Here is a 26,184-nt window from a genome sequence, read left to right as displayed (position 1 = left end):
CCCATGTCTCCATAGCCTCCCTGGCGTGTGGAGGAGGCGTAATAGATGCTGTTTTCATTTCTCCATCCTTCTTGGCCCTTGCCCATCCCAAATCTACTCTCAGCTCCCCAACCCCCAACTCTGGAGCCCTGAGAAATTCTTTTCACACAGCCACGGGTTGATCAAAGGTCCTCAATCCATGGCCTAGGCTTTCCCATTTGCAAAACTTAGCTCCTCGGCGGGGCCTCCCTCCTGTAGCCTCAGGACAGGCCTGCTCCAAGGGACGGTGCAAAGAAAGAGAAAGCCAGAGTTTCTAGCTTCATCAGGGAGGGGACCCTAACCCAGTGAGCATAGATGTAGACATGCATTTAGGAGAGAAGAGGAGAGATGAACAGGAACCTGAGCAGGCTCATCTGGGAAGGCTTCCTGGAAGAGTGGCTTGGCCTTCCCATCATGCCCTGGAGTGAGGCTAGATTCTCTCTTGCCCAGAGAGTCCCTGCCTGTCTCCTCAAGAGTCACGTCCTTCCCCAGAGCCACAGCCAGGATGGGATGTGCTCACTGGAACATTCATCCAACAACTATGCATTACTATCCTACGTTATCCCAGGCCTGCCAGCTCCACAGGCTAGGCTTTGGGCCAAATAGGGAGCATGGCACAGAAGAGATACTGAAACTGTGACACAGGGATACCATTCCCATAAGGCCACCCATTCCCATAAGGCCACCCTACTCAGACGCCTCTCTGCCCCAGGGCTAAGAGAGAGGAGCCCTGGGTCAGGCCTCTGAGTGGGCAGGACACTGAAAGGGACAGATAGGCAGGGAGGCAAGAGAGAAGAGGTGGATGAGAATGAGAGGGAAATAGATCAGAGGTTGGAGGCAGTGACTTGGAGAGAGAAATGAAAGGCAGGAGGAAGCAGAGAAAATGAGAAGCGTCCCCCTTGCTTCTTTGAGGACCAGGTTCAGGAGGCTTCCGGGTAGCCCAGCCCAAACCTCCCCCATTTCTTACCTCCTGCTAGCCCCTCTTCTGCCTTTTTTCTGCCTCCTAAACGATCAGGATCGCGTCCTGTCACCAGTGACGAGGAACCAGAGGCAAAGGGGGGAGACTCGAGGTGGAGAGAGAGAAATTGAGATTTCTGTCCCTGACATGTAAGGACCAGCCAGGACATGCCTCCAGAGTCACAGAGGGATATAAGATGCTGGACTGCATCTGGGGTCACCCCAGCTCACGCCCCCCTGGAAGCCCCAAGCAGATTTGTTTGGGAGTATACCCAGGATGTACCTCAACATCCCCAGAGAGACTCAAAATTTCACCCACCCTCCATCTTCCCTCTCCCAACCCTGCCAGGCTCCCTGGGGGGCCTGAACCTCTAGATGGTCCAGTCTCTGTATCGAGGCCAGAAGAAGGTTCTATCAGGTCTTCCACAAGGGTAGAAAGGCAGGAGACTGGACAGTTGACCCCTGAGGATACAATGCAGGGGTGGAGGGAGGCATGGGTGGAGCTAGGGGAGGGGACGGGAGGAGAGGGGGTGAGGCTGGGTTCTTCCATGGAGCTGTTTGTTTGGGGCCTTGGCTGTTCTTCCTGTTTGGCAGCCAGAGCTGTGACAGTCAAAGACATCTCTCTGACTGCACCCAAGAGCAACTGCTGGGTCAGAGAGGAAGCAGCAGGCGGGACCCACATCCCAGCCCCAGCCAGAGCCCCAGGGAGCATGCTCTCTGTGCGTCCAAGAGGCCAGGCCACCCCTAAAGAAGGCTGTCCAGTGCTCGGGCTCCAGGGAAAGCCCTACAATGCCAGCCTTGAAGCCAGGGAGTCAGCAATATCTAAAGGGGCTGACAGAGGTCAGCGGAAGTCGGCAAGAAACAGCAGGCTTAAGTTAGCAGAGGCACTTTGGAGAATTGGGCGTCCAACTTAAAGAAAATTAGGAGGTGGAACCGAGCCCTGGCAGTAAGAAGAGAGCTTCCTTTTCTATCCACTGCCCTGTGCAGGGGTCACCAGGCTCGGAGGCTAAAATAAGAAGGGCTCATAGCTGCAAGTCCTCCGACTATCTAGGTTCGAATCCATCACTGATAAATTGCATGACCTTAGACAGGCATTCAACCCCTCTGAGCTTCCATTTTCTCCTCTGTAAATCGAGGCTGATGAGAATGGCAGTTGTCATAAGGATTAAGGGAGCTAATTTGTGTAAAGCCTTTAGAACATACCTGACATGCCGGCTGTTATTTTGTCACCGGCTGGGCCCACATGCCATTGCCTGCCCTCCCCTCCCCCACAGAGTACACAGGGGTAACTGGGGGGGAGGCAGGGTGCTGAGTTTGGCCACGTGTCATCCAGATACCAGTTCAGAGAGACGCAAGTGGGTGCCGAATGGCAGAGGGGGCAGCACATGTCGGAAGTGGAGACAAACACCATTGCAGTGACCGGGTCACCCAGAAGTACCTCACCAGCCTACCCCCGCATCACAGCCTGGCATCCAGCTTCAGGACGGACTCATGGCTTCGGTGCAGGTTCCTGTGCCCAAGTGAATAAGAAATACCCACTGTGTGGGGTAAGAGGTCTAGCCTGGGATGCAGGAGGACTGGAACGGGCAATGCAAGCCCGGCAATGACTCTGGTCTCCAGCCTGTCTCTTCCTCCAGTCCCAGAGGGGCTGAGCTCTCTTCCATCTCTGATTACCTGAGTCTCTCTCAGACACTCTCCTCTCCCTGTGACCCCACCACCCAGAGCGGTGTGCCAGTTCCAGGGAAGACATACAGAGCCAGACAGCCAGGGCAAGAACATCCAGGGCCATTAGGCCAGCGAAGAAGGAAGAGGCAGGCCCAGGATTGCTGGCAGCTCCCTGGAGGTGTAAGAGTAGGGCCTTCTGAACTTCAGGAAGGTGACAGGGAGTGCCCTGAGCTAGCTGAGCCTTTTGCCGCATCTCAGAGGCTCTGTGGGAGCAAATTGGTGTCTTTCTATTTCTACTTCATATTCAAGATGAAACAGAGGAAGGAGATAGAGAAGAGAGGAAGGAGGAACGGGGAAAAGGGAGCGGGGGGGAGGCAGAGGCACATTTTCATAGCCCTTGAGGCAGGGCTACATTTGGTCACGGTCATGTCCCCGCCAGACTAAGCTCTCGGAAGGTGGGCACTGGTCTTAGCAACCCTTTACTGAGGGCTTTGTGCTGGCCTTCCACTAAGGTCTCCGTATTCACCACCTCCTGGGAGTTGATAGTTTCATCCCCATTTTCTACATGAGGATAGAATTCAAGTAACCAGGGTCACACCACTGGTGAGCAGCCAAGCTGAGTCTTAAACCCATGTCTCACTTGTCCTGAGCCAAGAGCTCTTGGACTTAGCCATCTATTTTCACTCCAGTTTCTGAGATGGTAAAATACACATAGTAGGTGCTCAATAAATGGTAGATTGAAGGAAAGAGGGAGAAAGGATGGAAGGAAGGAAGGAAGGAAGGAAGAAAGGAAGGAAGGAAAAAAGGGAAAAAGAAAGGAAGAAGAGAAGAGAAGCCAGGGATACTCTTGGATAGCTGGAAAATAATAAAGGTGCTGTTTCCAATGCCAGGCTGGCACTGTGCCCCGGACGGCAGCTCTACCCTCGAGGAGCTCAGGGTTGGCGCTTGCCTCATCTTTTCCAGAAGTATGTGAGCCCACATATGTCAGCCTTCAGGTATGCAGTGAGGTCTGCGGTGAGAGGCAAGCTCTCCTCTGTCTCCTCTCTTTCTTTGTTGAATAGCCCTTCCTCTTGCCGCGCCTCCGCCCCCAGCCAGCCAGCCAGCCCAGCCTAGCCCCCCTCCCTGGAGCCAGGCCCAGCTAGATTGGGGGGCCTGTGAACAGCCCCCTCAGCAAGGCAGATCCCAGCCCTGGGAGGAGATGGGCGCGTGGTGCTGGGGGCGGAGCGGGAGTGCCACATCATCCAACAGGTCGGTCAGGCTGGGAGGAGCCCCGCCCTCCTGAGCTAATGAGCACTGTACGACAGGTGTTTGCGCCTCAGTCCCCAGCTCGCCCTGCCTGTGACTGGAGCTAGCTGCCGCCGTCGCCACCCCACGAAGGCTCCCTCGCTCATCTCTGTGCTTTCCCTGTTCCCAGGGCCCGGGGGCCCAGGATGGCCTGCCGCTCCTGCGTAGTTGGCTTCAGCAGCCTTAGCAGCTGTGAGGTGACCCCTGCAGGCGGCCCCCAGCCTGGGACCTTGAAATGGGACAGCTGTGGGACCCCTCGGCCAGGCTTCAGCTCCTGCAGCCTCACAGGCTGCTGGCCAGCTGGCACCATTCCCAAAGTGACCGTGAACCCCAGCCTGCTGATGCCCCTAGACTTCAAGGTGGACCCAGCTATCCAGCAGCAGAAGAACCAGGAAAAGGAGGAGATGAAGGTCCTCAATGATAAATTTGCATCCCTGATTGGCAAGGTGAGCAGAAGTGGGAGGGGGGCTGCCGAAAACTAAGGACTATCAAGACGGGGCAGGTGGCTGAATTCTGCATTTCCTGAGCATCATGCCCCAGCCCCGCCCCCGGCCAATGGGGATCTGGCATTGCTAACGCTAAAGGCTAGCTCTGAGCAGAGAAGTGGAGGGAAATCCCTGAGCCATCCCGGCATGGCGGGGAGAAAGGGACCCTAGGATGGCCTCTGAGGTGTGACCGGATAATAACGTGCTGTGTGGCCTGGGGTCACGCTCCCCTCAGGCATGGACTAGGGAGGAGCTCTGAGTGTGGCCAAGAGAATGCCCCCTCGTTGGAATGGCCGATGTGAGCATGGTCTGTAGTCCTACCCCAAAGCCGTGGTCCACCCTCCTGTCCCCGCCTCTGGCCCTGTTCAGCTTCCCGTAGTCAGGAGCCAAGGGGGCTTGTGGGGCATCCAGAAGGAAGGAGGCTTCGGAGTGAAGATGCAGCTATGGCACATCAAGAGATAGGAGTGCAGGAGATGGATGGCACGAGGCAGAAACAGGCAGCCAGCCAGGCACCCACCTAAGCAGAGGGACTTCACACATTCTGACTTCCTAGAGCCACTGCCATGGCCAGGATGCTGGTCTGGGCATTCGTGTCTACCTTTGCCCTAGGGCAAGAGCTTCAAGAGCTCCGAGAAAGTCCTGTCTACCTCCCAAACCTGCTCCTCACTCACTTCCTTCAAGCAACCTCTGCTGACCAGACCTCTCCGCTCTGCTCCCTCCTGCCCTGCCCAAGAATGAGAGTCACAATAGTAAGGGCTGCTGTTAGTGAATTTCTTCCTGTGGGCCAGGCACTGTGCTAGGTACTTACATAGTTATCTCTGTGTCCCTCAACAACCTTGGGAAAGATGTCGTTCTATGCCCATTTTACAGATGATGAAAACTCAACCTTCTTGCCCTGCCCCCCAGTAAACCAGAGCCTCATCCCTCTGGCCTGGCTCAGCCCTTGTCTGCGCCTTGCTGTCCCTGCTTCTGGGTTCCTCTGCACATTGCTAGTGTTCCCACGAGGTGGGTGCTCCCAAGAGGGGCAGAGGGGAGAAAAGAACACGTTTTGAGCAGCGGCGTGTGCCATGCTCTCTGCGGGAACTTTGCAGATGCATGTTCTTTAGCCCACACAGCAACATCCTGCAGTGGCCCGTCCCCCTACCATGCACCTGAGAAGGAGGCACCATGCACTGTGCATGCAGAAGTTAAGTGCCCGGACCAAGGTCACACCGCCAGCAAGTCTACAGGCTGGATTTCATCTCACGTCTGGGGGATACAAAGCCAGGAGTCTCTGAGATGGGAACCATTTCTTCCCCCCATTCATGTGCCCAGACCAGCATTCCTGCACCTGGAGTGCCCGGGTTTGTGGGGGTGTAACAACTGGAGCGGGGTGTGGAGAGGAAGCAACAACTGGAGGATATCATCCACTGAGGTGGAACGTCCCCTGCCCAAGCCCTTGCCAGTTGCAGAGCCCCGTACTGCTGGGCTGTTGGCCCTAGGAGACTAGCCCACTGCCCTGGGGAGGCAGGTCCCTGCAGAGACACCTCCACTCCAAACCTGGGTTAATCCCTTAAAAGGAATGCTTCCTGAGCTATGTAATTTGGCTCAGACGGGTGGCTTTCCTCCCTGAACACCAGGGCTGATATTACCCTCTGCCTATGCCATGGGGATGGAAGGCTGTATAGGCACAGGTTGGGGGCCCCAGAGGTCAGGATTCTGTGCCCAGGGGCCAGGGTGATGCCCTCTAAGGTCTTTAGCAGAACTGGAGCCCCCCAACTTTCAAGCCTGTGCCTTGAGACCCATGCTTTTCAGCATGGATGCAGGGAGCTGCGGATGCCAGCCCGTTGGGGGCTCTGATCGCTAGGGCTCTGCCCAAAGAGTCCCAGCTAACCCACCAACTCTATGGAAAAGGTCTGTTAGCTCATATCCCTCCCTGTCTCCTTGTAAAGGACGCAAGGGCCTGAGTGCACCCAGGCAGTGGTTAAGAGTACGAAATCTGGAGCTTCCTGGGTAGGGGTGCAGCACAGGGCTTGAAAGAGATGTACGGGGATTAGATGTATAACCAGTGCAGGGTGAGGTCTCTAGGCAAAGAGAAGCGACAGGCAGGGGCAGTCCTGCTCCCCATCCCCTTCTGGTCCTCTAAGGCATGGAGAAAAGAGCACCGAGAAGGGGGAGGGAGAGGAGGAGAGTTATTGGGGGAGACCACCAAGAGTTGGTGAGAGGCCCTGGAACAGTATGGGCTCTTCCACTTGCAGGCTGTGTTTCCTGGGGCAAGCCACTTACCTTCTCTGTGCTTCACATACCCTTCTGCTCTGAGGGTGGGCGTGAGCTCATGGCAGTGGAAGGACTGGTACGGCAGCAGCCAGGAGAGGAGCAGGGAAGAACAGAAGCAGCAGCAGGAGAGGAAGCTGAGAGAGGCAGGGAGAGGGCAATGTGGACATGTGCAGAGGCTGCTGGCTGGGTCCTCTCACCTTCGCATGCAGACAGCAGTAGGGATGGAGGTAGGACAAGCGGCAGGACTGCCATCAGTCAGCCTAAGTGGGCTGCAGAGAGGGTGGTGAAATGCCTGGAGACAGAGTCATGGGTACAATGTCTTCCCCTGGGCCTATGTGGCCTCTGGAAGTCCCCCCGCCCGCATGCAGGAAGGCACAAACCAGCCCTTCCTGACAAGGAGACCCTGAGGCTCCCTGGGCAAAGCCAACCTCTGGGTTTGACACCCCTCCCCTCACCTGAGGAATAGGACCTGCAAGCCCCATGGGCACCATCCTGTAAGTTCACCTGCCTGGACTGTGGGCCCATAGGTTGGGGACCTGGGCTGCTCCGTTCCCTACAAAAAAACACATCTATCCCACCCTGGTCTGGGGCTCGGTACCATGGAGTTGAGTCACAGTGAGTTCTGCGCTTCTGGGCCTCAGTTTTCTCACCTGACAATGGAAGGCACGTAGAGCAGGGGTTTGCTCTCTGAGGCCCCTCCTAGAATGACCACCACGGGATCTAGGGGCAGGAGGGGTCAGCCAGCCTGGGGGAGAAAGAGAATGAGAGGTGAGCACTCAGCAGCCTTGGCAGGTTGGTGGCAATTAACCTGGCACCTCCCTAGGCCTCTGTTCCAAGAGGAAAGAGGCTTTCTGCAGTGAAGGTCCTGGGTCGGGGTTCAGTTCCATCCCCATCCACTGAGATAACAGGTAGCTCCCCCAAGGGCAGCAGGGGAAAGGGGCTGCCCGGATATCCCTCAATCAAAATGCCCCGTGGCTGGACTGGCTGGCCAAATGCGCTCCATCTCCCAGCAGGCTAGTGTACAGCATAGGGTGTTGAGGTTAGACTAGGGGAAGGACTTCCTTGTGTAAAGGGTTTTTTGTTGCTTATGGGTGGAGGAAGCAGCCTCGCATCTCTGCTCTCACCCCACCCTCAGTGTAAACACGGGCTCCTGCTTGTCAAAACGGAGGGAAGGTGGGGCGAGCAGCTACCTCCCCCCATAAGCCCTCTCACACACACAAGTAAGACAGAAACCCTCTTGACTTCCATCCCTACTGAACCTGTTTGGCTGTGACTACAGCTGACTGTACGCTTAGGTCAGCTTCAAGCAGAACTTACCAGTACAAATGGGAGTTGAGCAGAGGAATGACAGCCCACAAAGGCCATCGTCCAATAGTCTTGCTGATGGTTTCACTGCGAATGTCAAGGGGGACTTTCCAAGGGCATCAGAGTGTCTCAGGCAAAGGTGGGGATGTGGGCAGGGTAGAGAGAGGAGGGCCCACATAGCACCCAAATTTGGAAGGCATAGGAAGCCCATGAAGGTCCAGAGTAGGCAGCAGCCGTCAGATGGGCCTGTATGGGAATCCTGGCTACCCAGTTGCTGTGTGACAATGGACAAATCACTTGACTGCCCTGGGCCCCCATCTCCTCCTCTGTAAATGAAGAGTACAGACCAGCTGATCCGAAAGGCTCCTGGCTGTGATTCTGGTTCTTTCAGACTGAGTCTGGGCGCTGGTGCCAGCAATGGGCGGGAGGAGACCCAGCTACTTGCCATGGATCACAGGGGACATCACTGGACTGGTTATGACAACGTCCTCATGACAACAGCCCGCACTGCCCAGAAGCCAGGCCCCAGCCATCCTCCTCCTTCAGTACCCTACGCCTGCCCTGAGCACCAAGGGGTTAGGGGCCCCAAAAGGGGAGCAGGTGGCTCTCAGTCTGAGAGGGAAGGTGGTAGGTCAGGACAAGGGAGGAGCAGATAAACGAGGGCCTCGTCCTAGAGGGCAACGGGGAGGCTTCCTGCAGGAGGGGAGCTGCGGCACACCTGGGGAGGGCCTGGGATGGTGGAAAGGGTCAGGCCCGAGAGAGGTGGAGCCTGGAGAGGACGGAGCAGTGTGGGGAAGAGGAGGGGAGCCCCAACAGGAGGGAAGGAGGGGACCCAAGGGTCCCTGACAGCCGGCCGGTGGCTGGCATGGGAGCTAAGGACCTTGGGAGCCCGTGCGGCAGTCTGCACAGGAGAGCGTGAAGGAGGCATTTTGAGAGGAACAGCTGAGCCCAGAAGGCGTGGGCCCCGTCATTATCTTCGAGGCAAAACAGGCCCGAAGTAGAGGCAAAAGCCAGCCGGGAAGGGCAGGTGGGCTCCAGGGCCCACGGTGACCCCAGCAGCAGACGGGGTCATATGTTGCAGTGGTTAAAAGATTCTAAATCCAAACTAATAGGATTCCACATCTGGCTCTTCCATTTGCTAATTTTGTGACCTTGGGCACGTTATTTACGCTCCCAGTACCTTATTTCCTCTTCTGTAAAGTGTAGCTGATAACAGTACCTACCCCACGGGGTTGTTGTAGGGATTTCATGAGTTAAAGATGACAAGCTCCAGGGCAGGCCTGACGCCCAGTAGGAGCCACAGAAGCATTTGCTATTATTACTATAATATTCCAAAGCGCATCCCAGGCTCTTCTCCCAACAGCCCTCAGAGGTGGGCAGGGCAGGGGATATCATCCCCAACTTTAGCTGGGGAGACTGAGGATTGGAGCGTCCATGGTGCTGGGAGGATTAGCATTTAAGTACTAACCAGGCCCTACCCTGCTGCGTTTCCAAGGCAAGATGAGACCAGGCTTGTCGCGGGTGGGGGGGGGGGGGTGGCAGAGAAGCCTCTGATACCTCAGGTTCCCTAGGGTCTCCCACCCACGCCCCAGGCGGGCACTGAGGGCCTGTCACACTCGCCCTAGTTACCCTTTCCCTCACCCAGTAGCTGGCCCTGCTCCTCCCCTAGGAAACTCTTGCGAATTGGCTCCACCTCTCTGGTTCCCTCCTTATCTCGCTTGATCTTCACCTGATCTTCAGTTTTAACAATCAGTAACTGGAGATGCCCTCTGAATGCACGGAGTGAGGGTGGAAAGCAGATGAGCTGCCACTTCCTAGGGAAGCCCCCGTGTGGGCATGATGGCTGTCCTGGGGCCTCTGTACCCCACCAGTCCGCACCTGGCCCTCTCACTGAAGCCTTCCTGCTCTCCCAGGTGCAGGCCCTGGAACAGCGTAACCAGCTGCTGGAGACCCGCTGGAGCTTCCTGCAGGGCCAGGGCTCGACTGCCTTTGACCTTGGGCACGTCTATGAGAAGTATCAGGCCCGGCTGCAGGAGGAACTGCACAAAGTGAGCCAGGAGCGGGGACAGCTGGAATCCAACTTGCTGCAGGTGCTCGAGAAGGTGGAGGAGTTTCGAATAAGGTAGCATGCGCCCCACAGGGGCTGTGGGCAGGGACTGTGGGTGGGGACCAGCCTGCACTCAGGGGCAAGGTCTGGGGCACCCAAGCCAAAAAAAGAGGAAACTTCTTTAAAGAACATTTCTTTACTTCAGACATACTTATTGAGGACTTACTATGTGCCAGGCAGTGTTCTAGATATTGGAGGGATATAGTGGTGAATCCATAGCTCCCTCCCACCCCCAAATAGTGACTCTTACAACAAAGTCAGCCTTGTGATGTCTGACAGCTAAGTCCTGCGCTTGCTGGCCCCTGGGCACCATCGCAGCCACCATCTCCTATCCCCTCCTCTCGTGCCCATAAACATGTTTGCTCTTGTCCACATGTCCTGCTGGCAATGGGAAGTTCTGTCACCACCTAGAGTGACAGATGGGCTCCTGCTTCGGATATGGCTTGGGGTTTCAATCTCAATTAGGCCGGAAGGAGAAGCGGGAGGGTTAGGCAAAGGACAGAAGCAGTGGGTTTTGTTAGAATAAAGCAATCCCCTTTGGTAGTGCGCGCTGAACTCAGTGGCCAACTTGGGATCCAGAGAGATGAGGGAAACACAGCCCCGGCCTGCACATGCTTTTACAGCTTAGCAGGACAGACAGACAGGGACAATCTGGTGGGCAGTACAGCCCAGGTTAAGGGCCCAGGCTTGAGCAGAGACTGATAGGGGTTTACTCCCTGCCCCATCTCTCCTTAGCTTTGTGACCTCGGTTAAGTTGCTTAACACGCAAACCTCAGTTTCCTCCTGTGTGCAGTGGGTAGGATGATGGTTGATACCAACTAAAGCTGGTACAAGCAGGAAGTCAAGAGTTTAGTATGGCTGCAAATGACCACTCGTCTATCCCCTAGAAGATGGAAGTGCTCAGCACACAGTGCAGCCTTTGACACAGGTTTGCTAAACTGAATTGGCCAGTCTAGAAGGCAGCCAAGCACTTGGGTGGTTCAGCGAGGTGACCCTCTCTGACCACTCAGTGGCCAGGGCTTCAAGAACAAGGAGGCTGGGCAGAGCAGCGTGGCTTTGCCCCTACGCCCCCTCCTTGGGTCTGGTCTCCTTGCAAGGAGGCCCCCAGCCAGGGTGAGGGAGGACAGGGTACGGCTAAACCCCACTCTCCTCCTCCAGGGCTTGAGCTCTGCCCCAAGTCCTGCTGACCTGAGGTGAGGCCTGTTGTCTCCAGAACAGCTAGGCAGGCAGGGCTGGAGGGTGAGGGCAGCCTGTCAGGTGTCCAGGGACCTGGGCTGGGGTTTAGCTTGCCCACCGCCTCTGCATGACCTCTCTCCCCTACCCAGGCCGCATTCAGAAGGGATGGTCACACAGGAAACTCTCTCCACTCTGGGGCCTCAGTTTCCTTATCTGTGCGTCTGGCTGGAACTTTCCATCCAACAGGCATGATCTGCAGCCCTGACCTGGGCTGTTCCTCATGGCTGGGCCCTTCCCTGGCCTGGGGCCACCTCTCCCCCAGCCCTGCCCTCCCAGGAACTAGGAAACACGTAGGGAATCTGATCATGATGAGGGAAATTCATATTGGTACACTAGAATCTGTGACTCATTTCACTGATATCTACTATCTCTTTAGCCCTCAAAGGATCAGCAAATGGCAGAGCTGTGTGGGAGCCTCAGCTCATCCTTTCATGGGGAAGGAAACACAGGCCCAGAGAAGGCAGGGACTTGCTGCCCTCAGTCACACATCCACACGTCACGCAGCCACGCGTGCTAAATCCCATCCCTCGCCTCAGCCATCCACTGTGAGAAGCTGCTCCTGTGAGCCCAGCCAGATCACATCCGTGGAGACACTTTGTAACTGGAAGTTCTGTACAAACACTACTTCATGTTCTAATCTGTCTCAACCCCCTCATTTGGCCTGCTGCCTCGTTTCCATCTTCTGCCCAACATTACTATTTAGGTTAAGAGTCTCTCTTCCCCTCTCTGGGGAGGGAAACCACCTGAGTTGGGGGAAGCAAGGCTGGAGGGCTTCTGGGTCTGCAGGTCGTAGCTGGGGAAGCTGCAGCCTGGCTGCGCGGAGCCTGGGCAGAGCAGAGGGGCCCCCGGGAACCAGGAGACTCCAGGCCAAGCCCTGACAGGGAGGGGCGTGCCCTGCCTCTACAAGGCTGATGAGATCAGCTTCACTCCTAGAAATAAACAAGTTGGGGGTGGGGGGGTGCGGGTGTGACAAGCTGAAAAGGGCTGAGAACGGGTTTGGGAGCTGGAGGCTGGCAGACTGACAGAGGATTGGGGGTGAAGTAGGGAGATGGCGTCATCTAAGCCTCTATAGGGATGGAGACTTCTCAAAGCTTTGATGTAGCCGGGACCCCAAGGACCAGTTAGCTGACTCTTCTGTTTACTAAGAACGAAGCAGAAGCCCAGCTAGGGGGACCTGCTTGCCCAATGCCACACAGCAAGTGACTCAGGAACGCTGCATACAGTTGTACAAGACGTTCACTGCACAAGAGCATCTGGTTGAAGGGGTGAACTGGGGCTGAAATCCAGTGGAGTCGATAAGAAGGGAGGAGGGAAGGCTGCACAAAAGGATGGGAAAGTCAGGAGGAGTAAGGAGTGAGGAGTAAGGAGGAGTTTGGCACCTCAGAGGACCTCCCCACTGGACGGCTCTCCCCAAGGTCCTGCCCCCAGGCAGGCAGCTATCCAGAGGGGAGAGGAGAAGGCGAAGTTTAACCTCAAGGCTTGTGTGGGACGGCCAGTCCATCCACGAGGGACTTCTCACGTTGGGGCTCCCCAGGCCCCTATCCCTAGGGCAGGGAATTCCTCAGAGGCCCCCAGATTCCAGAGGGAAGCCTGTTCAAGTCAGCCTAGCCCTGAGAATTTGTGAAGGATGTGCAGAGAACCAGCCACTCTCTCTCTCTCTCTGCAATTCGGCTTCCCATAGTTTCTCTCTTTGAAATTGTTAGAGGCCCAGGCCAAGCGGCTGAGGTCCTGGGCCTGGTGTTGGGAGAACAGAGCTCAGGTGATTATTGCAGCAAGAGGCTTGGTGGGTGCCATGCACTGTTGGAAGCACTTCATGTATCAACTTATTTCATCCTCACCACTACCACTATTGTCAAAACTGAGGCACACACAAGTAGCTCATCCGAGATCATATAGCTGATTAGCAAGGAAGCAGGATGAGAGCCGACTAGTCTGGCTCACAGCCCCGGGCTTCACCAGCCCACCACATGAGCCTCTTAGCCCTTCTTTGAGTCTCTATTTCCTCATCTATGAAATGGGACCAACAGGACCTCCCTCGCTGGGGGCTCTGATGGTCACGGGAGAGGGTGCAGGTAAAGCTTCTTGGGCATTGTGTTCACCCTGGCAGGCCCCAATCTGAAGAACAGTCTCCTTGGCCCACCCCTCTGCCCCCCCCCACCCCCGTGACCTGCACCGTCATTTCGCAGACTCTTGGAAGCCAAGGCCATGGCCAGAAAGAGTGTACACACTCAGCACCCTGAGTTTGTTTCAAAGACCCAAGAGCCTGCAGGCACTTGCTCCCCTGGGTCTGCTCCCCTCAGCACCTCAGATAGGCTAGTGGAAAAGAAGGCCTGAGGGGTGGCCGGTCCGGCCAGCTGACGTGGGCGACATGACGCGGCCCCTGCCGTGAGGTCAGGGTCTGGGGCAGGCAGGCGGCTGTAATTAAGGCCGCCAGTGATTCAGGCATTCCTTGGAGAGGAGGGAAGGAAACAGGAAGCCACAGCATCCCCACCTCCGCTGGGGCGGGCAGGGCTGAGGCAGGAAAGTCTGTGTCTGGCAGACCCCCACGCTGGGGGTGGGAGGGGGGCCAAGACGGCAGTCTTGACTAGAGGGAAAGGGTAAGGTCAGGGATCCAGGAATCCCGTCTCCCCATCTAACAGTGTCCTTGTTCCAGATACGAGTGGACTTAATGAGGAGGCAATTCTGAGACGAGAGGGGACCCTCCTTAGTGACGTACTGACTGTACAGGCTGGACTTCATCAGCCCCCACACACACATGCACACAAGTGCACGTGCAGACACACGCACCCCTGGGAGACAAAGAGTCAGGAAGGAGGGGTAGAGTTACCTGCTCAAAACTACACTCGGGGTCCGTCCGACTGTTAAGTCCACGCTCTTCCTGTCCTCCCTCTGGAGGGAACAGGACGGAATGGTGTCCTACCATCTCGTAGAGGACAGAAGGGTGGGGTTGTGAGGAGGGTGGAGGTGGGAGAGGGCGAAGGGTGAGCCGGATGCGTGGCACAGACTTGATCAAAAGCTTATTTGACACTGAGACTCCTGGGGAACAAAAGATGAGGGAACAAAATGACAGGGTGAAAAGACTGCACGATCAGGAGAGGCTTGCTGGAGGAGGTGACTGAGGAGCAGAGCCAGGGAGGGGACAGGTACCACAGGGAGAGGATTGGCTGATAATCAGGAAAGAGAAGAGGTTTGCCTGCTTCCCCAGCGCCAACACTAGGGTATCACGTGGGAGAGGGGACATGTCATAGAAGACGGGGGGCTCCATCCCCCGAAGGAAGAGCCACTTTTTTCTAATTGGCACAAGGCACCAAATGAGACAGAAGAGGCCCTGAGCCCCACCCAAGGAGGGTTAACCAAACCCCAAGCTCCCATCACACCCAGCTAAGCAAGCTCTCTCTCTGTTTTTCTCTCTGTTTCTCTCTCCCTCCTCACCTCCCAGGTATGAAGACGAGATCTCCAAGCGCACAGACATGGAGTTTACCTTTGTCCAGCTAAAAAAGGTAGCCTGCCCAGCCTGCCCCAGGGGCTCCTTCCTCATGGACTCTCTGCCCGCTTTCCCTCAGGATCCCCAAGCAAAGCCGTGAGAGGCTTGAGTCCCAGGAGCACAGACAGACAGACAGATACCTGTCCCCACCCTGCTCGGGCTCCCAGGCTCTGAGCCAGGTCTCCTCTGGAAATCACCCCCATCTCACCCAGGAAGCAAAGCCCCCGTGCCTCACTCCTGCCCTGTGACCCCTCGACTTCCTCTCCCATCACTCACCAGTGCTCCCACCCGCAGGACTTGGATGCAGAGTGTCTTCGTCGGACCGAACTGGAGACCAAGTTAAAAGGCCTGCAGAGCTTCGTGGAGCTGATGAAAACCATCTATGAGCAGGTAAGACGGGGCCAGTGTCCCGCTGAGCCCAGAGCTGACTGGTCCACGGCTAAGGGGTGCAGGGGACGGAAGGCATACAGTGGGGCGTGGAGCCATCACAGTCACTCACTACTTCTGGCCATAGTGGTAACGCTTTCCTAAACCCCTTCCTGCACGGCCATCAATAATCCGACACTTCCCTTCATCACTCATTTTGTGGAGCATGGGCAGGTTCCCAAAAGGCCACTCTCAGCCGTTCTTATTGAACGAACCTATCCCCGTAGACTGAGCACAGGCACCCACAGTTCCAGCTCTGATAGTCGCACACTTCACCCTTTGTTTGGGAAGGGTGGGAAGATCTGTAGTCAGATTCTCTGGTTCCCAGACAATCCGAGCTTCTGCTGAACAAAAATGACACAGTAAATGCAGACAGAGGAGCCTCCACACACATTCTCATTTATCCCTAAGTCCTCAGCTGCACCTGGTGGGGGATAGTGACCCAGCAAGGCCCAGTGCGCTACAGGGGCAGTTAGCAGATGGGCCTTGCTGCTGGCTGCTGGACGCCACCCCTCTGCTCCTCTCTGCCTCCTCGGCATCCTTTGGGATCTGTGTTCCTCTCTCCACACCACCTGTTCCAGGGGTGAAGAGGTTTGGGGTGATGCTTCAATCCAGCTGTGAGCAGGCAGAACCATTGTTGGGGATGACAGGACTTGGCAGCCTATGTGCTGCAAACAGCGGGTGCCAAGCTATGGCAGTGCAGCCAAAGTCAGAGCAGGGATCAACGTCACCAATGCAATCAAAAAATTCTGCCACGATGGCCCTCGGGACTGCTGACCACAGCTTTATGGCCCCATCCTGTGGAGAGGGAGATTGGGTCTGCACATGGGCCACACTCCTTTCCAGTAAACTCAGCCCCGGAGGGGCTTTCGTGGGCCTGAGATCTGTCTGTGGCCCTGGGAGGTAGCAGAGCAGAGAATATACCATGATCCTTTGGGAACAGCAGGGAGGCCTCCCTCCCAGGCAGACCACCCTCATCAGCCACCCTGCAGAGCTTCATGGCCCTGGGAGAGCCCTCCACAGGAAGGACAAGCCCTATGTGGATGACCAGGGGCACCACTGACTGGCTTGAGAAGTGAGTTAGGGGTTCCTCTGCCCAAACGCATTGTGGGGGCAGCCCAGGCAGACAGCCGGACCAATGTTTTGGAATCTACCCTCCGCTCTGCTCACCCACATCTCAGCAAGCCCAGGGCCCACGCTCTAAGCTAGGACAGAGGTCCTAGCTATGGAGATAGACTGGAGGAAGGCCAGGCACAACCAGCGCTATACCTGAGTATTGCCAGAGTCACAGCTACACAACTTCGTGCTCCATTTAGATTTTGCAGCCCTTGGATCCCAATCTGACTCTACCTTTTATACCATTTCTGTGACGTTGGGCAAGTTACGTCTCCACTCTGTGCCTGAGTTTCCTCATCTGTAAAATGGGGAGAGTAGTATTCCCGGGCTCACAGGGTTGTGATGAGGACTAAATCCATGCATCCATTTCACATGTTTACTGCGTGCCGGCCAGGTACCAGGCAGTGACCTCACAGCAGTAAGCCAAAGCTCCTGATCTCAGGAGGGTACAGCTTAGCTCAGAGGGGACAGGTAATTAGCAGGTAAACATACATCTGAACAAGATCATTTAGGAGGGTGAAAAGTGCTGGGCTGCGGAGAAACCAGGTGACGCAATACTGCTGGCGGGAGGGCAAAGCTTCAGACCCCAAGGTCAGGGGGTATCTCAGAGGAGGTGCAAGCGAGAGAAGGCTCAAACTGGGTAGATCCAGCCCAGTGGACATTTGAGGAGGCTTTGGGCAGAAGAAGAGCTGTGCAAAGCACCTACAGCAGGAGGGAGTTTGGTAATGAAAGGGAGAGAAAGGAGCAGCTGTGGCTAAGGCAGCGCTGACAGGGGCCATGAGCACGGGACTGGGCTGTGGGCCTTGTTCTCAGTGTTCCGGGCTGCCCCTGGTGGGTACAGGGAGGGGTACTGCAGAGGGGGGTGAAGCGTATGGCTTGTGCTGGTATAAGATGGCTGTGGAGAAGGGACTGCAGTGAATGCTGTAGGTGCTCAGGGCTTTCGACCAGTTACTATTACTTTGGGTGGCAGCAAGATGTTAGGCTGTGAGGTGTGCATTTCTCTCCATACACTGCTGCAGGCTGAGAAGGCAGTACTGGTCCTTTGCTAAAACAATTCCCCACACAGTGGGTCTCTAAGCCGGCGCTAATAGAAATATAATGTGAGCCACATATGTCATGTATTTTAAGTAAATTTATGCATAATTGTGTAATTTAATAACATGTGATTTTAAGTTTCTGGTATCTACATTTTTCAAAAAGGAGAGAAACGTAAAGAATTAATTTTAATAATATATTATATTTAGCTCAATATATCCACAATATGATTATTCAGCATGCAACCAATATTTTAAAAAAATGAATGGGCTATTTCACATTCTTTTGCTCATACTAAGTCTTCAAATTCTGATGTGTATTTTACCCTTACAGCTCATCTCAGTTTTGACTAGCCACATTTCAAAATGCCTACAACCATATATGGCTAGAGGCTACCGCATCAGACAGAGCAGGTCTAAGCAAAGGAAGGTGCCAGCCATGGCCACCCAGGTGAAAGAAAAACATGTCAGATGTGAGTAGCCCCGGGAGGGCTGGACACATCGATTTCAACTTTAGAGCAGACACTAGATCAGAAAAGCATGGCTGTGCAGGCCCACCTCTGTGTCCCAGGAAACAGCTCTCCCTACTGTACACATATGCACATTTGCAGGGATAACGCCTAAAAGCCTTTCCCAGGAGCTGAAGGCCCTGGGCTGCTCAGGGCCTCATCTATACTCTACAGCCTCCCAAGCAACCCCCTGCCCCCCACTTCCAGGGACACAGGCTTTTAAGAGAAGCCTAGGCTAGCTAGCAGAGGCTCACATTCCCCCCCAGCTTCCAAGGTACTCTCCAGCTCCCAAGTGCATTTGGGGCCTGGCTGCTTCCAGCCAGAGCGCCACCTGCCCCACCCATAAATACTGGTTCCAGGGAGCTTAGCTACGCAATCTGCTGACACCCCCCTGCAGCCTGACACACCTCCTGGGATGCAGAGTTCTGCAAAGAGAGCCTGCTGTGCCTAAGCCACCTTGGCGCCTGCCCTGGTGGTGCCTCGGGGAGGCTGCTCCAGGAATAGCCTGCTCTGCCTGTGGACACTACACCCCGTTTCCATCACTGTCACCAGTTACGATAGTATCCCTAGCTATTGTTTATTGCGGGCCTACTAGATGCCAGGCAATGTGCTAAGTGCTTTCCAGTCATAATCTCATTTAATCCTCACAACTCTATGAAGTAGGGATAAACATTAAGAGAACACAGACTTTAGAGCAGCTTGGATTTGAATCCTGGCTCAGTAATTACATAAACTCAGCAGGTTCTTTTATCTCTCCATGCCTCAATTTCCCCGTCTGTCAAATAGGGAGAATAATAGTGCCTCGCTCACTGACCTGTTGTGAGGATTTTTGTTGTTAATATATCCTAAAGCCCTTAGAGCAGTGTCTGACACATGGTAAGTTTTTGTAAACATTAGCTGTTTTCAGTTCTATATTTATACCCATTTTCCAGGGAAAAAACTGAGGCTCAGAGAGGTTTACAAAGTTGGCCAGGGTTACCCAGCTCATAAGAGGTGGCGGCATTCAGAGCCCAGTGCCATTACACACTGCATTTTACCAAGTAGCATTAAGTTATCCCCTCAGAGTCACCATCTAGTCACACACGTGGTAGTGTCTTCAGGCTCTGGTTCCCTAGAGAAGCTCTAAACTGCACCTTAGCTTAATTCTTGCCAACGTGGAGGTGTACATCACGTTAGCACTTCCACACCACACTAGGCAGTATTGTTGAACCCTCTGCAGTTCCGCGGGGCTGGCGTGTCTGAACAGGTCTGCAGTTGTCCTAAACCCTCCATTTCCTGCTTCTGTTTACTGAGCTCATGCTTACCCTGCCACTTTCCAGAAGGGATCTGAGGCTGCTCCACCAGCTGTGTTTTGCCAATTCCTTCACCCTGATGGGGGAGGCCCTCCTCTAGTGTGTTCTGACAGAGCCCTGGCCGTTTCCTGGCCCGTCACCAATGCCAGCTCAGGCCGGGGCTAGAAGGGCCAATGGAGGGCCTTATCTGGAACTCCCCATACCCACTGACCCCCGCACTATGTTGACCAAGGAAGCCCCAAAGTTTCTGAAACTGTCCATAGCCAAGCAGCCCTGGTCAACATGTTGCGTCCGTATGGGAAATGTCAGTCTCCGATGACGACAGAGGTGGGGCGTGACTCTGTAGACACCATCACCTTATTCTGGCATGGGCTGGGCCCGCCGCTGCTTTTGCCCAGAGATCTCTGTTAAGTTTACTTGAAGATCAATCAAAATCCCTGGTTGGGAGACCCCCAAGGGGCAGCTAGCTGGCCACTAGGTTCAGGGTCCTATTGGCTCCGGGGCAGAGACAGGTTGTCCCTAGAGGGGCTCCAGGATGCCCACCACTGCTCAAGCTTCCTTTTCCTCATCACCAGGGATGCTAAGTGGGCGGGGCGGGCAGTGAGCAAACGGGAGAGGCGGCCTCCCTCAGCGGGCCTTCCAGCTGCCCGCGTGGCTCTAGCTGACCCACCCCAGCCCGGCAGTCGACAGCTACAGGGGTACAAGCTGTTGTTGGTCAGAAGTACCCGCCTCTGTAGGTACAGACTCCAGCGGCTCCACCACAACCTCTCTGAGCATAAATATGGACTGAGGATCAGGAGGGGCCCAAAGTCAGGAACCAGGATCAGAATGTAGTCATGAGCCAAAAACCGAACCCGGATCCAAGCAGGCTTTCAGATCCACCTGCCAGTTTTCAGGAATGCCGAGGGCAGAGGCGCTTGTTAAACACCAGCCCATGGAGCGATCAGTAAAATCGAGACTGGGGGGAATGAGCCCAAGCAAATAACCGGATGTTTTCAATTAAAAACAACAACAAAAGCAAGAAAAAAACAGAGACAGAAAAAGATGGAGGGAGTATCTATAGATTAAGAGAGACTTAGCGACATACAGACCAATTGCAATGAATGGACCTTGTCTGCATCCTGATTCAAACAAACAAGTTAAATAAATATATATATATTTCAGCAAAATGGGAACACTGACCAAAATTTGATGATGGAAATAAGGGTCCAGGGGGGACTATGAATACCAGTAGAAGTAACTCACATCCGCGCCCCACACCTTCCTCCTCCCGGTGAGCTCCACCCCCCCCTTCCCAAGGGTACCTGGCCCCCCACCCTGCCTTCAGAGTCCTGACCACCTGACTCACTCTGTACAAAGTTAGCCTCAGACACGGCTTCCAGCCACTCCTCCTCCTTCCCGCTGGGGCCCCTATCAGCCCCTGACAATTGTTTAGCACCTCCAGGGAAAGCAGCCCAGGGCCCGAGAGGTGACACCTTGTAGCGCCTTATGAAGACCCCTATTACCCACCTGCCTCTACACACTCATGAGCATTCAGGCCAGAAGCTGTCAGGCACGATGGAAAGCCAGTCTGGGGTAGAAAGACAGACAGAGGCTTCAGCTCCTGTGTCCGCCCCTCTAAGGGAGCTCAGCAGAAACAGCAAGGGCGCTGCACTCCCAGCGGTTTCCATACACTCTTGGTGCCGCAGTTCCTTTCCCGTCTGTAAGGGGCTAACGCGCCTGCCAGCCTGGGGAGGATGAAATGGGGGGCTGCTTGGAAAGCACTCAGCAGACAGCCAGGCCCAGAATGAGCCCCCAAGAAAATGAGAGGCTTTACCACTTCCAGGGCTCTCCAAAGACGGGGGCTGGCATTTTCTAAGCAGAGAAGAGGGACCCTAAAGCATAGGGAGAAGCTGAAAATATTGAGGCGAAGTCCTGTTGTTGCCAGGCAAGCCCTCAGCTAGACGGAGAGGGTGCAGTGAGTCTCAGGGTGACTCTGCAGTCACCTCAGCCTTGGCTTCTGGCAGCGAGTAGGGTACAGACGTGTCAGCCTGTAGGTCAGCTCCTGCCCCTCATCATTTACAGGCTTTCATTCCAACACTTAGACGCTCCCTTGCCAGATGTGGGGGGCCTGGAGATGAAAATGGCTCTGCCAGACCCTCAGGCAGCTTCCCAACCATAGGGGGAGGCCGAGCTGCACACCACTGAGCCATAATGGTGCAACAATGAACAGAGGGGACAACTCCCCCAGGTCCCCTCAACAGCCGGGAGGAAGGTGTCCCACTCTGGGAGCGGGCCACAGTGTAGACAGTGGGAACAGTGAAGAGGAATAAGGCTTGTGGGGTGAGCCTCTGGAGCCAGGAGGCCTCCCTGCGCCCCTTCCCTCCACTCAGAGAGGGAGGCCAAAGGCGGGGCGAGTGGGGCTGCGAGCTGCTTCCTGAGTCCAAGCTGAGAGCATGATGGAGTGGGCGGGGGGGGGGGGGGCATTCATGCTTGATCATCTCTCTAGGGAGACACAGTAACCCACCTTACACTCTCCCTGGGGATAGAGGGACTATGGGGGACTATGACTGGCTGAGGGTCAGGTGCCCCCGCCACCAGCCCTAAGCGCCCGACTTGTGTGCCCGGCCAGGAGCTCAAGGACCTGGCAGTTCAAGTGAAGGACGTGTCGGTGACCATGGGCGTAGACAGCCGCTGCCACATCGACCTGAGTGGCATCGTGGAGGAGGTGAAGGCCCAGTATGACGCCATCGCAGCTCGAAGCCTAGAGGAGGCCGAGGCATACTCCCGGAGCCAGGTTCGAGGCTGAAAGCGCGCACAGTCGAGGGAAGCAACCATGACGGGAGGGGCTGCACTCGATGGCTGAGGTTGCCTTCGGCTATGTGCTAAGATTCGGAGAGGGAAATGGGGAAGCACAGGGGCAGGAGACCACAGCAGCTGGCTCACAGGCCGGTATAGAGAACTTGAGAGCCCAGCACTGCACTGGGCCCCGAGGGGTGACGGGAGCGGGGAAAATCTGCACCCTCCAGAAGCTCAACAGTGCTGCTGCTACCCAGCAATGCCAGGCCAGGTGTGGGCACAGCCCATGGGGCTCAGTCTAGGGCAGGAGGACTTGGTGGGGACAGGAGAGGGAGGTAGGAAGGAGAGGCTGGCCTGCAGTGGTGGCTGCAGAGAAGGAGGTGGGGCTGGGGAGTGAGACAAAAAGGAGCAGCAAGGAGCGAGGCACGGGGGAACTGGGAGAGACAGTGAGTGGCCTCTCACCAACACCTCCTCCACGCCCTCCAGCTGGAGGAGCGGGCTGCCTGCTCAGCTGAGTTTGGGAACAGCCTCCACAGCAGCCGCAGTGAGATCGCGGACCTCAACGTGCGCATCCAGAAGCTGCGATCCCAGATCCTCTCCATCAAGAGCCACGTGAGTTCTGGAGGACCCACCCGGAGGGGGAGTAGTGGGAACTCCAAATCTCATACTCTCGCATGCCGAGTGCATGTAAGACCTGACCGAGTGACCTGGGCAGGTCACTTAGCACCTCTGGGCCTGAGTTTCCTCACCTGTCCTCCAAAGATAGCTGAGGATCACATGAGCTTTGTATGTGAAAGTGCTCTGTACACTGGCCGGGGCTGTGGGAACATTAGACAGCCCCACCACCACTCGCACCCAGAACCCATGGCCTCCCGACAACTATACAGAGAGAATGGAGTGGAGACCTGAGCCCCAGCTTCCAGCCAGGATGAGCCTTCAGATGACATGCTGCCCTGTCAGGACAGCTGGGACAGGCTCCTGTGGGGGCTTGTGGGACTTCCCTCTTTGGGGGCCTTGGGGAAGTGTCTCCTAGGTCTATTTGAACTCCCTCTTGCTACAGTGCAACCCATTACTGTACCCAGAAATGCGTTGCTTAGCCCTCCCTCCACCAAGGACAGAGGTGAGTTCCTGGCCCTGGCCGCTCTCTCCCTCCCACACCTGCTCACTGACTCCTTCCTCTGTCCTCCTGGCTGCAGTGCCTGAAACTGGAGGAGAACATCAAGGAGGCCGAGGAGCAGGGTGAGCTGGCTTTCCAGGACGCCAAGGCCAAACTGGCCCAGCTGGAGGACGCCCTGCAGCAGGCCAAGAAGGACATGGCACGGCAGCTGCGCCAGTACCAGGAGCTCATGAACACCAAGCTGGCCCTGGACATTGAGATCGCCACCTACTGCAAGCTGGTGGAGGGCGAGGAGAGCCGGTAAGGGGCAGCACCAGCAGGGCGGGGGGTGGGGGGGAGGCCTGAAGGACCAGCCCCTCTCAAAGCCATCCTCCCCTCCCCGCATGATACCGGGAGCAAGCAGGCCTGGGTCCATGTCCTGGCTCAGCTACTTATTACAAACTGGGCTCTTGGCCCAAGTTCATTTAATTCTGCTTTTCCTTCTATAAAATGGTCTGATCATAAACATGGCCTACCTGTGGTGGGAAGGATTAATACGATTCTGCATGCAAATGCCTGTCACAAAGAATGGCTCAGGAAATGTTAGCCATTTATTCAGGGAGAAGGGACAGAGGCCCAGAGAGTACAAGCCGGCTAGCCAGGGTCCCAGAGCAGGGCAGCCCAGGGCTGGGAGTGACAACCAAGAATTGCCCTCTACCTGCCAGGCCTCAGACCCCCAATCCCAGGGGCACATAAGCCACAGGCTCCCTTCACATCCCACCATTTCCCACCTTTCCCAGGATGGACTTGCCTTCAGCCGCCATGGTCAGCACTATGCAGTCCAGATCTAGAAGCGGTGAGTCTACTTGCCCCAAGAAGCCATGCTGGGGATGGGGACAGGTTGGGGTTATGACCCTGAAGGCATCATTTTAAGTAGCTCTCACACCTCCAGCCCCTCCCCTCCCCCACCGCTTCTGTTCCCTGTAGTTGCTTCCAAGTCCCGCCTCACAAGCGCCCCCTCCCGGAAGAAGAAGAACCGCAGAGGCCCTGTAATCAAAATCACCGAAATGTCAGAGAAGCTCTTCTTGCAGGAGTCGGAGGCCTCAGAGTGAGGCAGCTGGACCCCAGGGGCCCCACGTCACTCCACTGCAGCAAGAGGCATGTAAGCTAGACTCAAGAAAGCAACTTGGGGCCTCCAGGTTGGGAGGGGAGGCAAACCTGGTCCTGAACTGAAAGTTCAAAACAATGACTTTTTTGTGGGTGCCAGGGGTGGGACAGGACTGTCACCAGCTGTTCAGAGTCATTCCACTCCATATCAATATGTCACAATCCCACCCTTCCAACCTTGTGGCCAGTGGTTTCCCAACTGGGTAAACTGGATTTGGGGTCAGTTTGTCTCCACCTCCTTGCTTTTCTGAGACTCCTCCCCAGCAGAGGGCTCTGAACAAGGTCCCTTGGACCCTTTTGCCCAACCCTAGCTCTAAACTCATATCTCAAGCCTTGCCTTGCCTGTGCCTTGGCACCGAGGCCAGTGCCCTGGCTTGCCCAGCCCCAGCCAGCAATGGACCAGGGGCTGATGGGGACTACTTGGGCCCCTCCCCGTATCTGGAGGGGGGCGAGGTGCTGAGGGTCCCTGGCTTTCCTGTACCACCTGGGCTCCCCAGAGACCTGACAGTATTAGCGAGCGAGGGAAAGAGGCTCCCCGTGGGTGTTTAAGACCTGACCTGGATCTCTGAGATCAACCCAGACACCTGTGCTCCCTCCCTCCTCCTGGGGGCTCCTCCTAGCAGGTCACAGTCAGAATTAGACCGGCTGCCCAACCAGCAACAAGCACCTTCTCCAGAAGCTATTCTTGCCATGAAAAATTCCCTTGGGGAAAGGCCGGATGGCAGTCTGAGACCAGGCAGGAGAATCATACCCTCCCTTCTCCTCCCTGCCATCCTGGGGTTCACCACCCTCCAGGGGATCTCAGCTCCCTGCCCCCGTCTAGGTGTTTCCCAGCCTGAAACCTGACTTTGGTGTACCAGGCCCTGGAGACCCCTAGCCCCAACCCTGCCATGAAACCCCAGCCCATTTCCCATGAATCCCTTCTCAGGGTCTCTGTTCTCCCCATCAGGCCAAACAGCTTGGCCCTGCTCTCCTTTGCGTTCATTCATTGAGGAGCCCAGAAACACCCCACGTGTGGGGTTATAGCTCCTGCTTTTCTTCCCCCTCTGCCCTCCTCCCTCCTTGCCCACTCCCCTGCCTACAGCGGGGCCATGAAGAAGACATGGTCCAGGCAAGTCTGAGAGCTTCTGAGCCCTTGAGGTCAGGCTGGGGAGCCCCTGTGACAACCAAAGAGAAATTCTGCATCCAAAAAGATTTGAGGCTGAGAGAACCGCTCTTCTTTTTTCCTCTGGGCTCTTACTTTGGGGCTTGCAGGGGGATCCTGACAGCTCTAGCCTCTCACTGCATAAGCCACCTCCTCTCCTTCACTCTTTTCTCCCTGCCTGCTCCTTGCTGCCCCTCCTCTTCTGGCCCCAGCCTTTGATTCATTCATCTCCTTTTCCAAGAGGCGTTGCCTCCCCCCCTTCCCCCCCCCCCATAGGCCTCAAGGTCCTCCTGGCCTGTGGGGGACTTCTCAGGCTGCAGGGAATTCAGACATATATATACTCAGCCCTGAAGTCCCAGAAGGGTGCTAATTGCTGCTTTTTCTCTGCCTATTTATTGGTTTCCAAGGGAGCAAGTCCTCAGTGGGGATACAAGATATATAAAATATATATATTATTTTTCATAACTTATGTGGCTTTTAACTTATTGCTTCCCTTCCTGTTTCTGCATAATCAGTGTAACATACTATAGTAACTGGATAGACAACACATATCCCAGCCACCCAACTTGACTGGCTGACTCTTTGGGGGCAAGGCCCCTTCTCCCTGCTCAGGGATGAATAAAATGCTGAGATTTGTTCATAGATAAAGCTGTGTGTCTGTGTTTATCTCTCTTCTTGGTATTGGTCAGTCACTAGTCAAGCAGTTTGACCACAGGACTTTGGGAATACTTATGCGGAAAGGGAGCTAGGGACCTAGTTACATTTTCAGACCAATGCAACTAGGACACGAAAAGGTCTCCTGCCCACTATCCTACAAGGAAACCG

At 55.5% G+C, this 26,184-nt stretch overlaps 1 protein-coding gene across 1 annotated transcript; it reads left to right on the top strand.

Annotated features, from left to right (window-relative positions):
- Positions 1-4,055: 4,055 nt before the first annotated feature.
- Positions 4,056-25,963, top strand: KRT80 (keratin 80). Its single transcript, XM_033116091.1, has 9 exons — positions 4,056-4,370; positions 9,884-10,092; positions 14,753-14,813; positions 15,092-15,187; positions 21,786-21,950; positions 22,439-22,564; positions 23,149-23,369; positions 23,849-23,904; positions 24,036-25,963. Exons 1-9 carry the CDS (start codon positions 4,071-4,073, stop codon positions 24,158-24,160), a joined length of 1,359 nt encoding a protein of 452 aa, XP_032971982.1. The 5' UTR covers positions 4,056-4,070; the 3' UTR covers positions 24,161-25,963.
- Positions 25,964-26,184: the final 221 nt, after the last annotated feature.

Source organism: Rhinolophus ferrumequinum, chromosome 10 (genome assembly GCF_004115265.2).
Source record: "Rhinolophus ferrumequinum isolate MPI-CBG mRhiFer1 chromosome 10, mRhiFer1_v1.p, whole genome shotgun sequence".
NCBI lineage: Eukaryota > Metazoa > Chordata > Mammalia > Chiroptera > Rhinolophidae > Rhinolophus > Rhinolophus ferrumequinum.
This window is presented reverse-complemented; position numbering and strand designations above follow the sequence as displayed.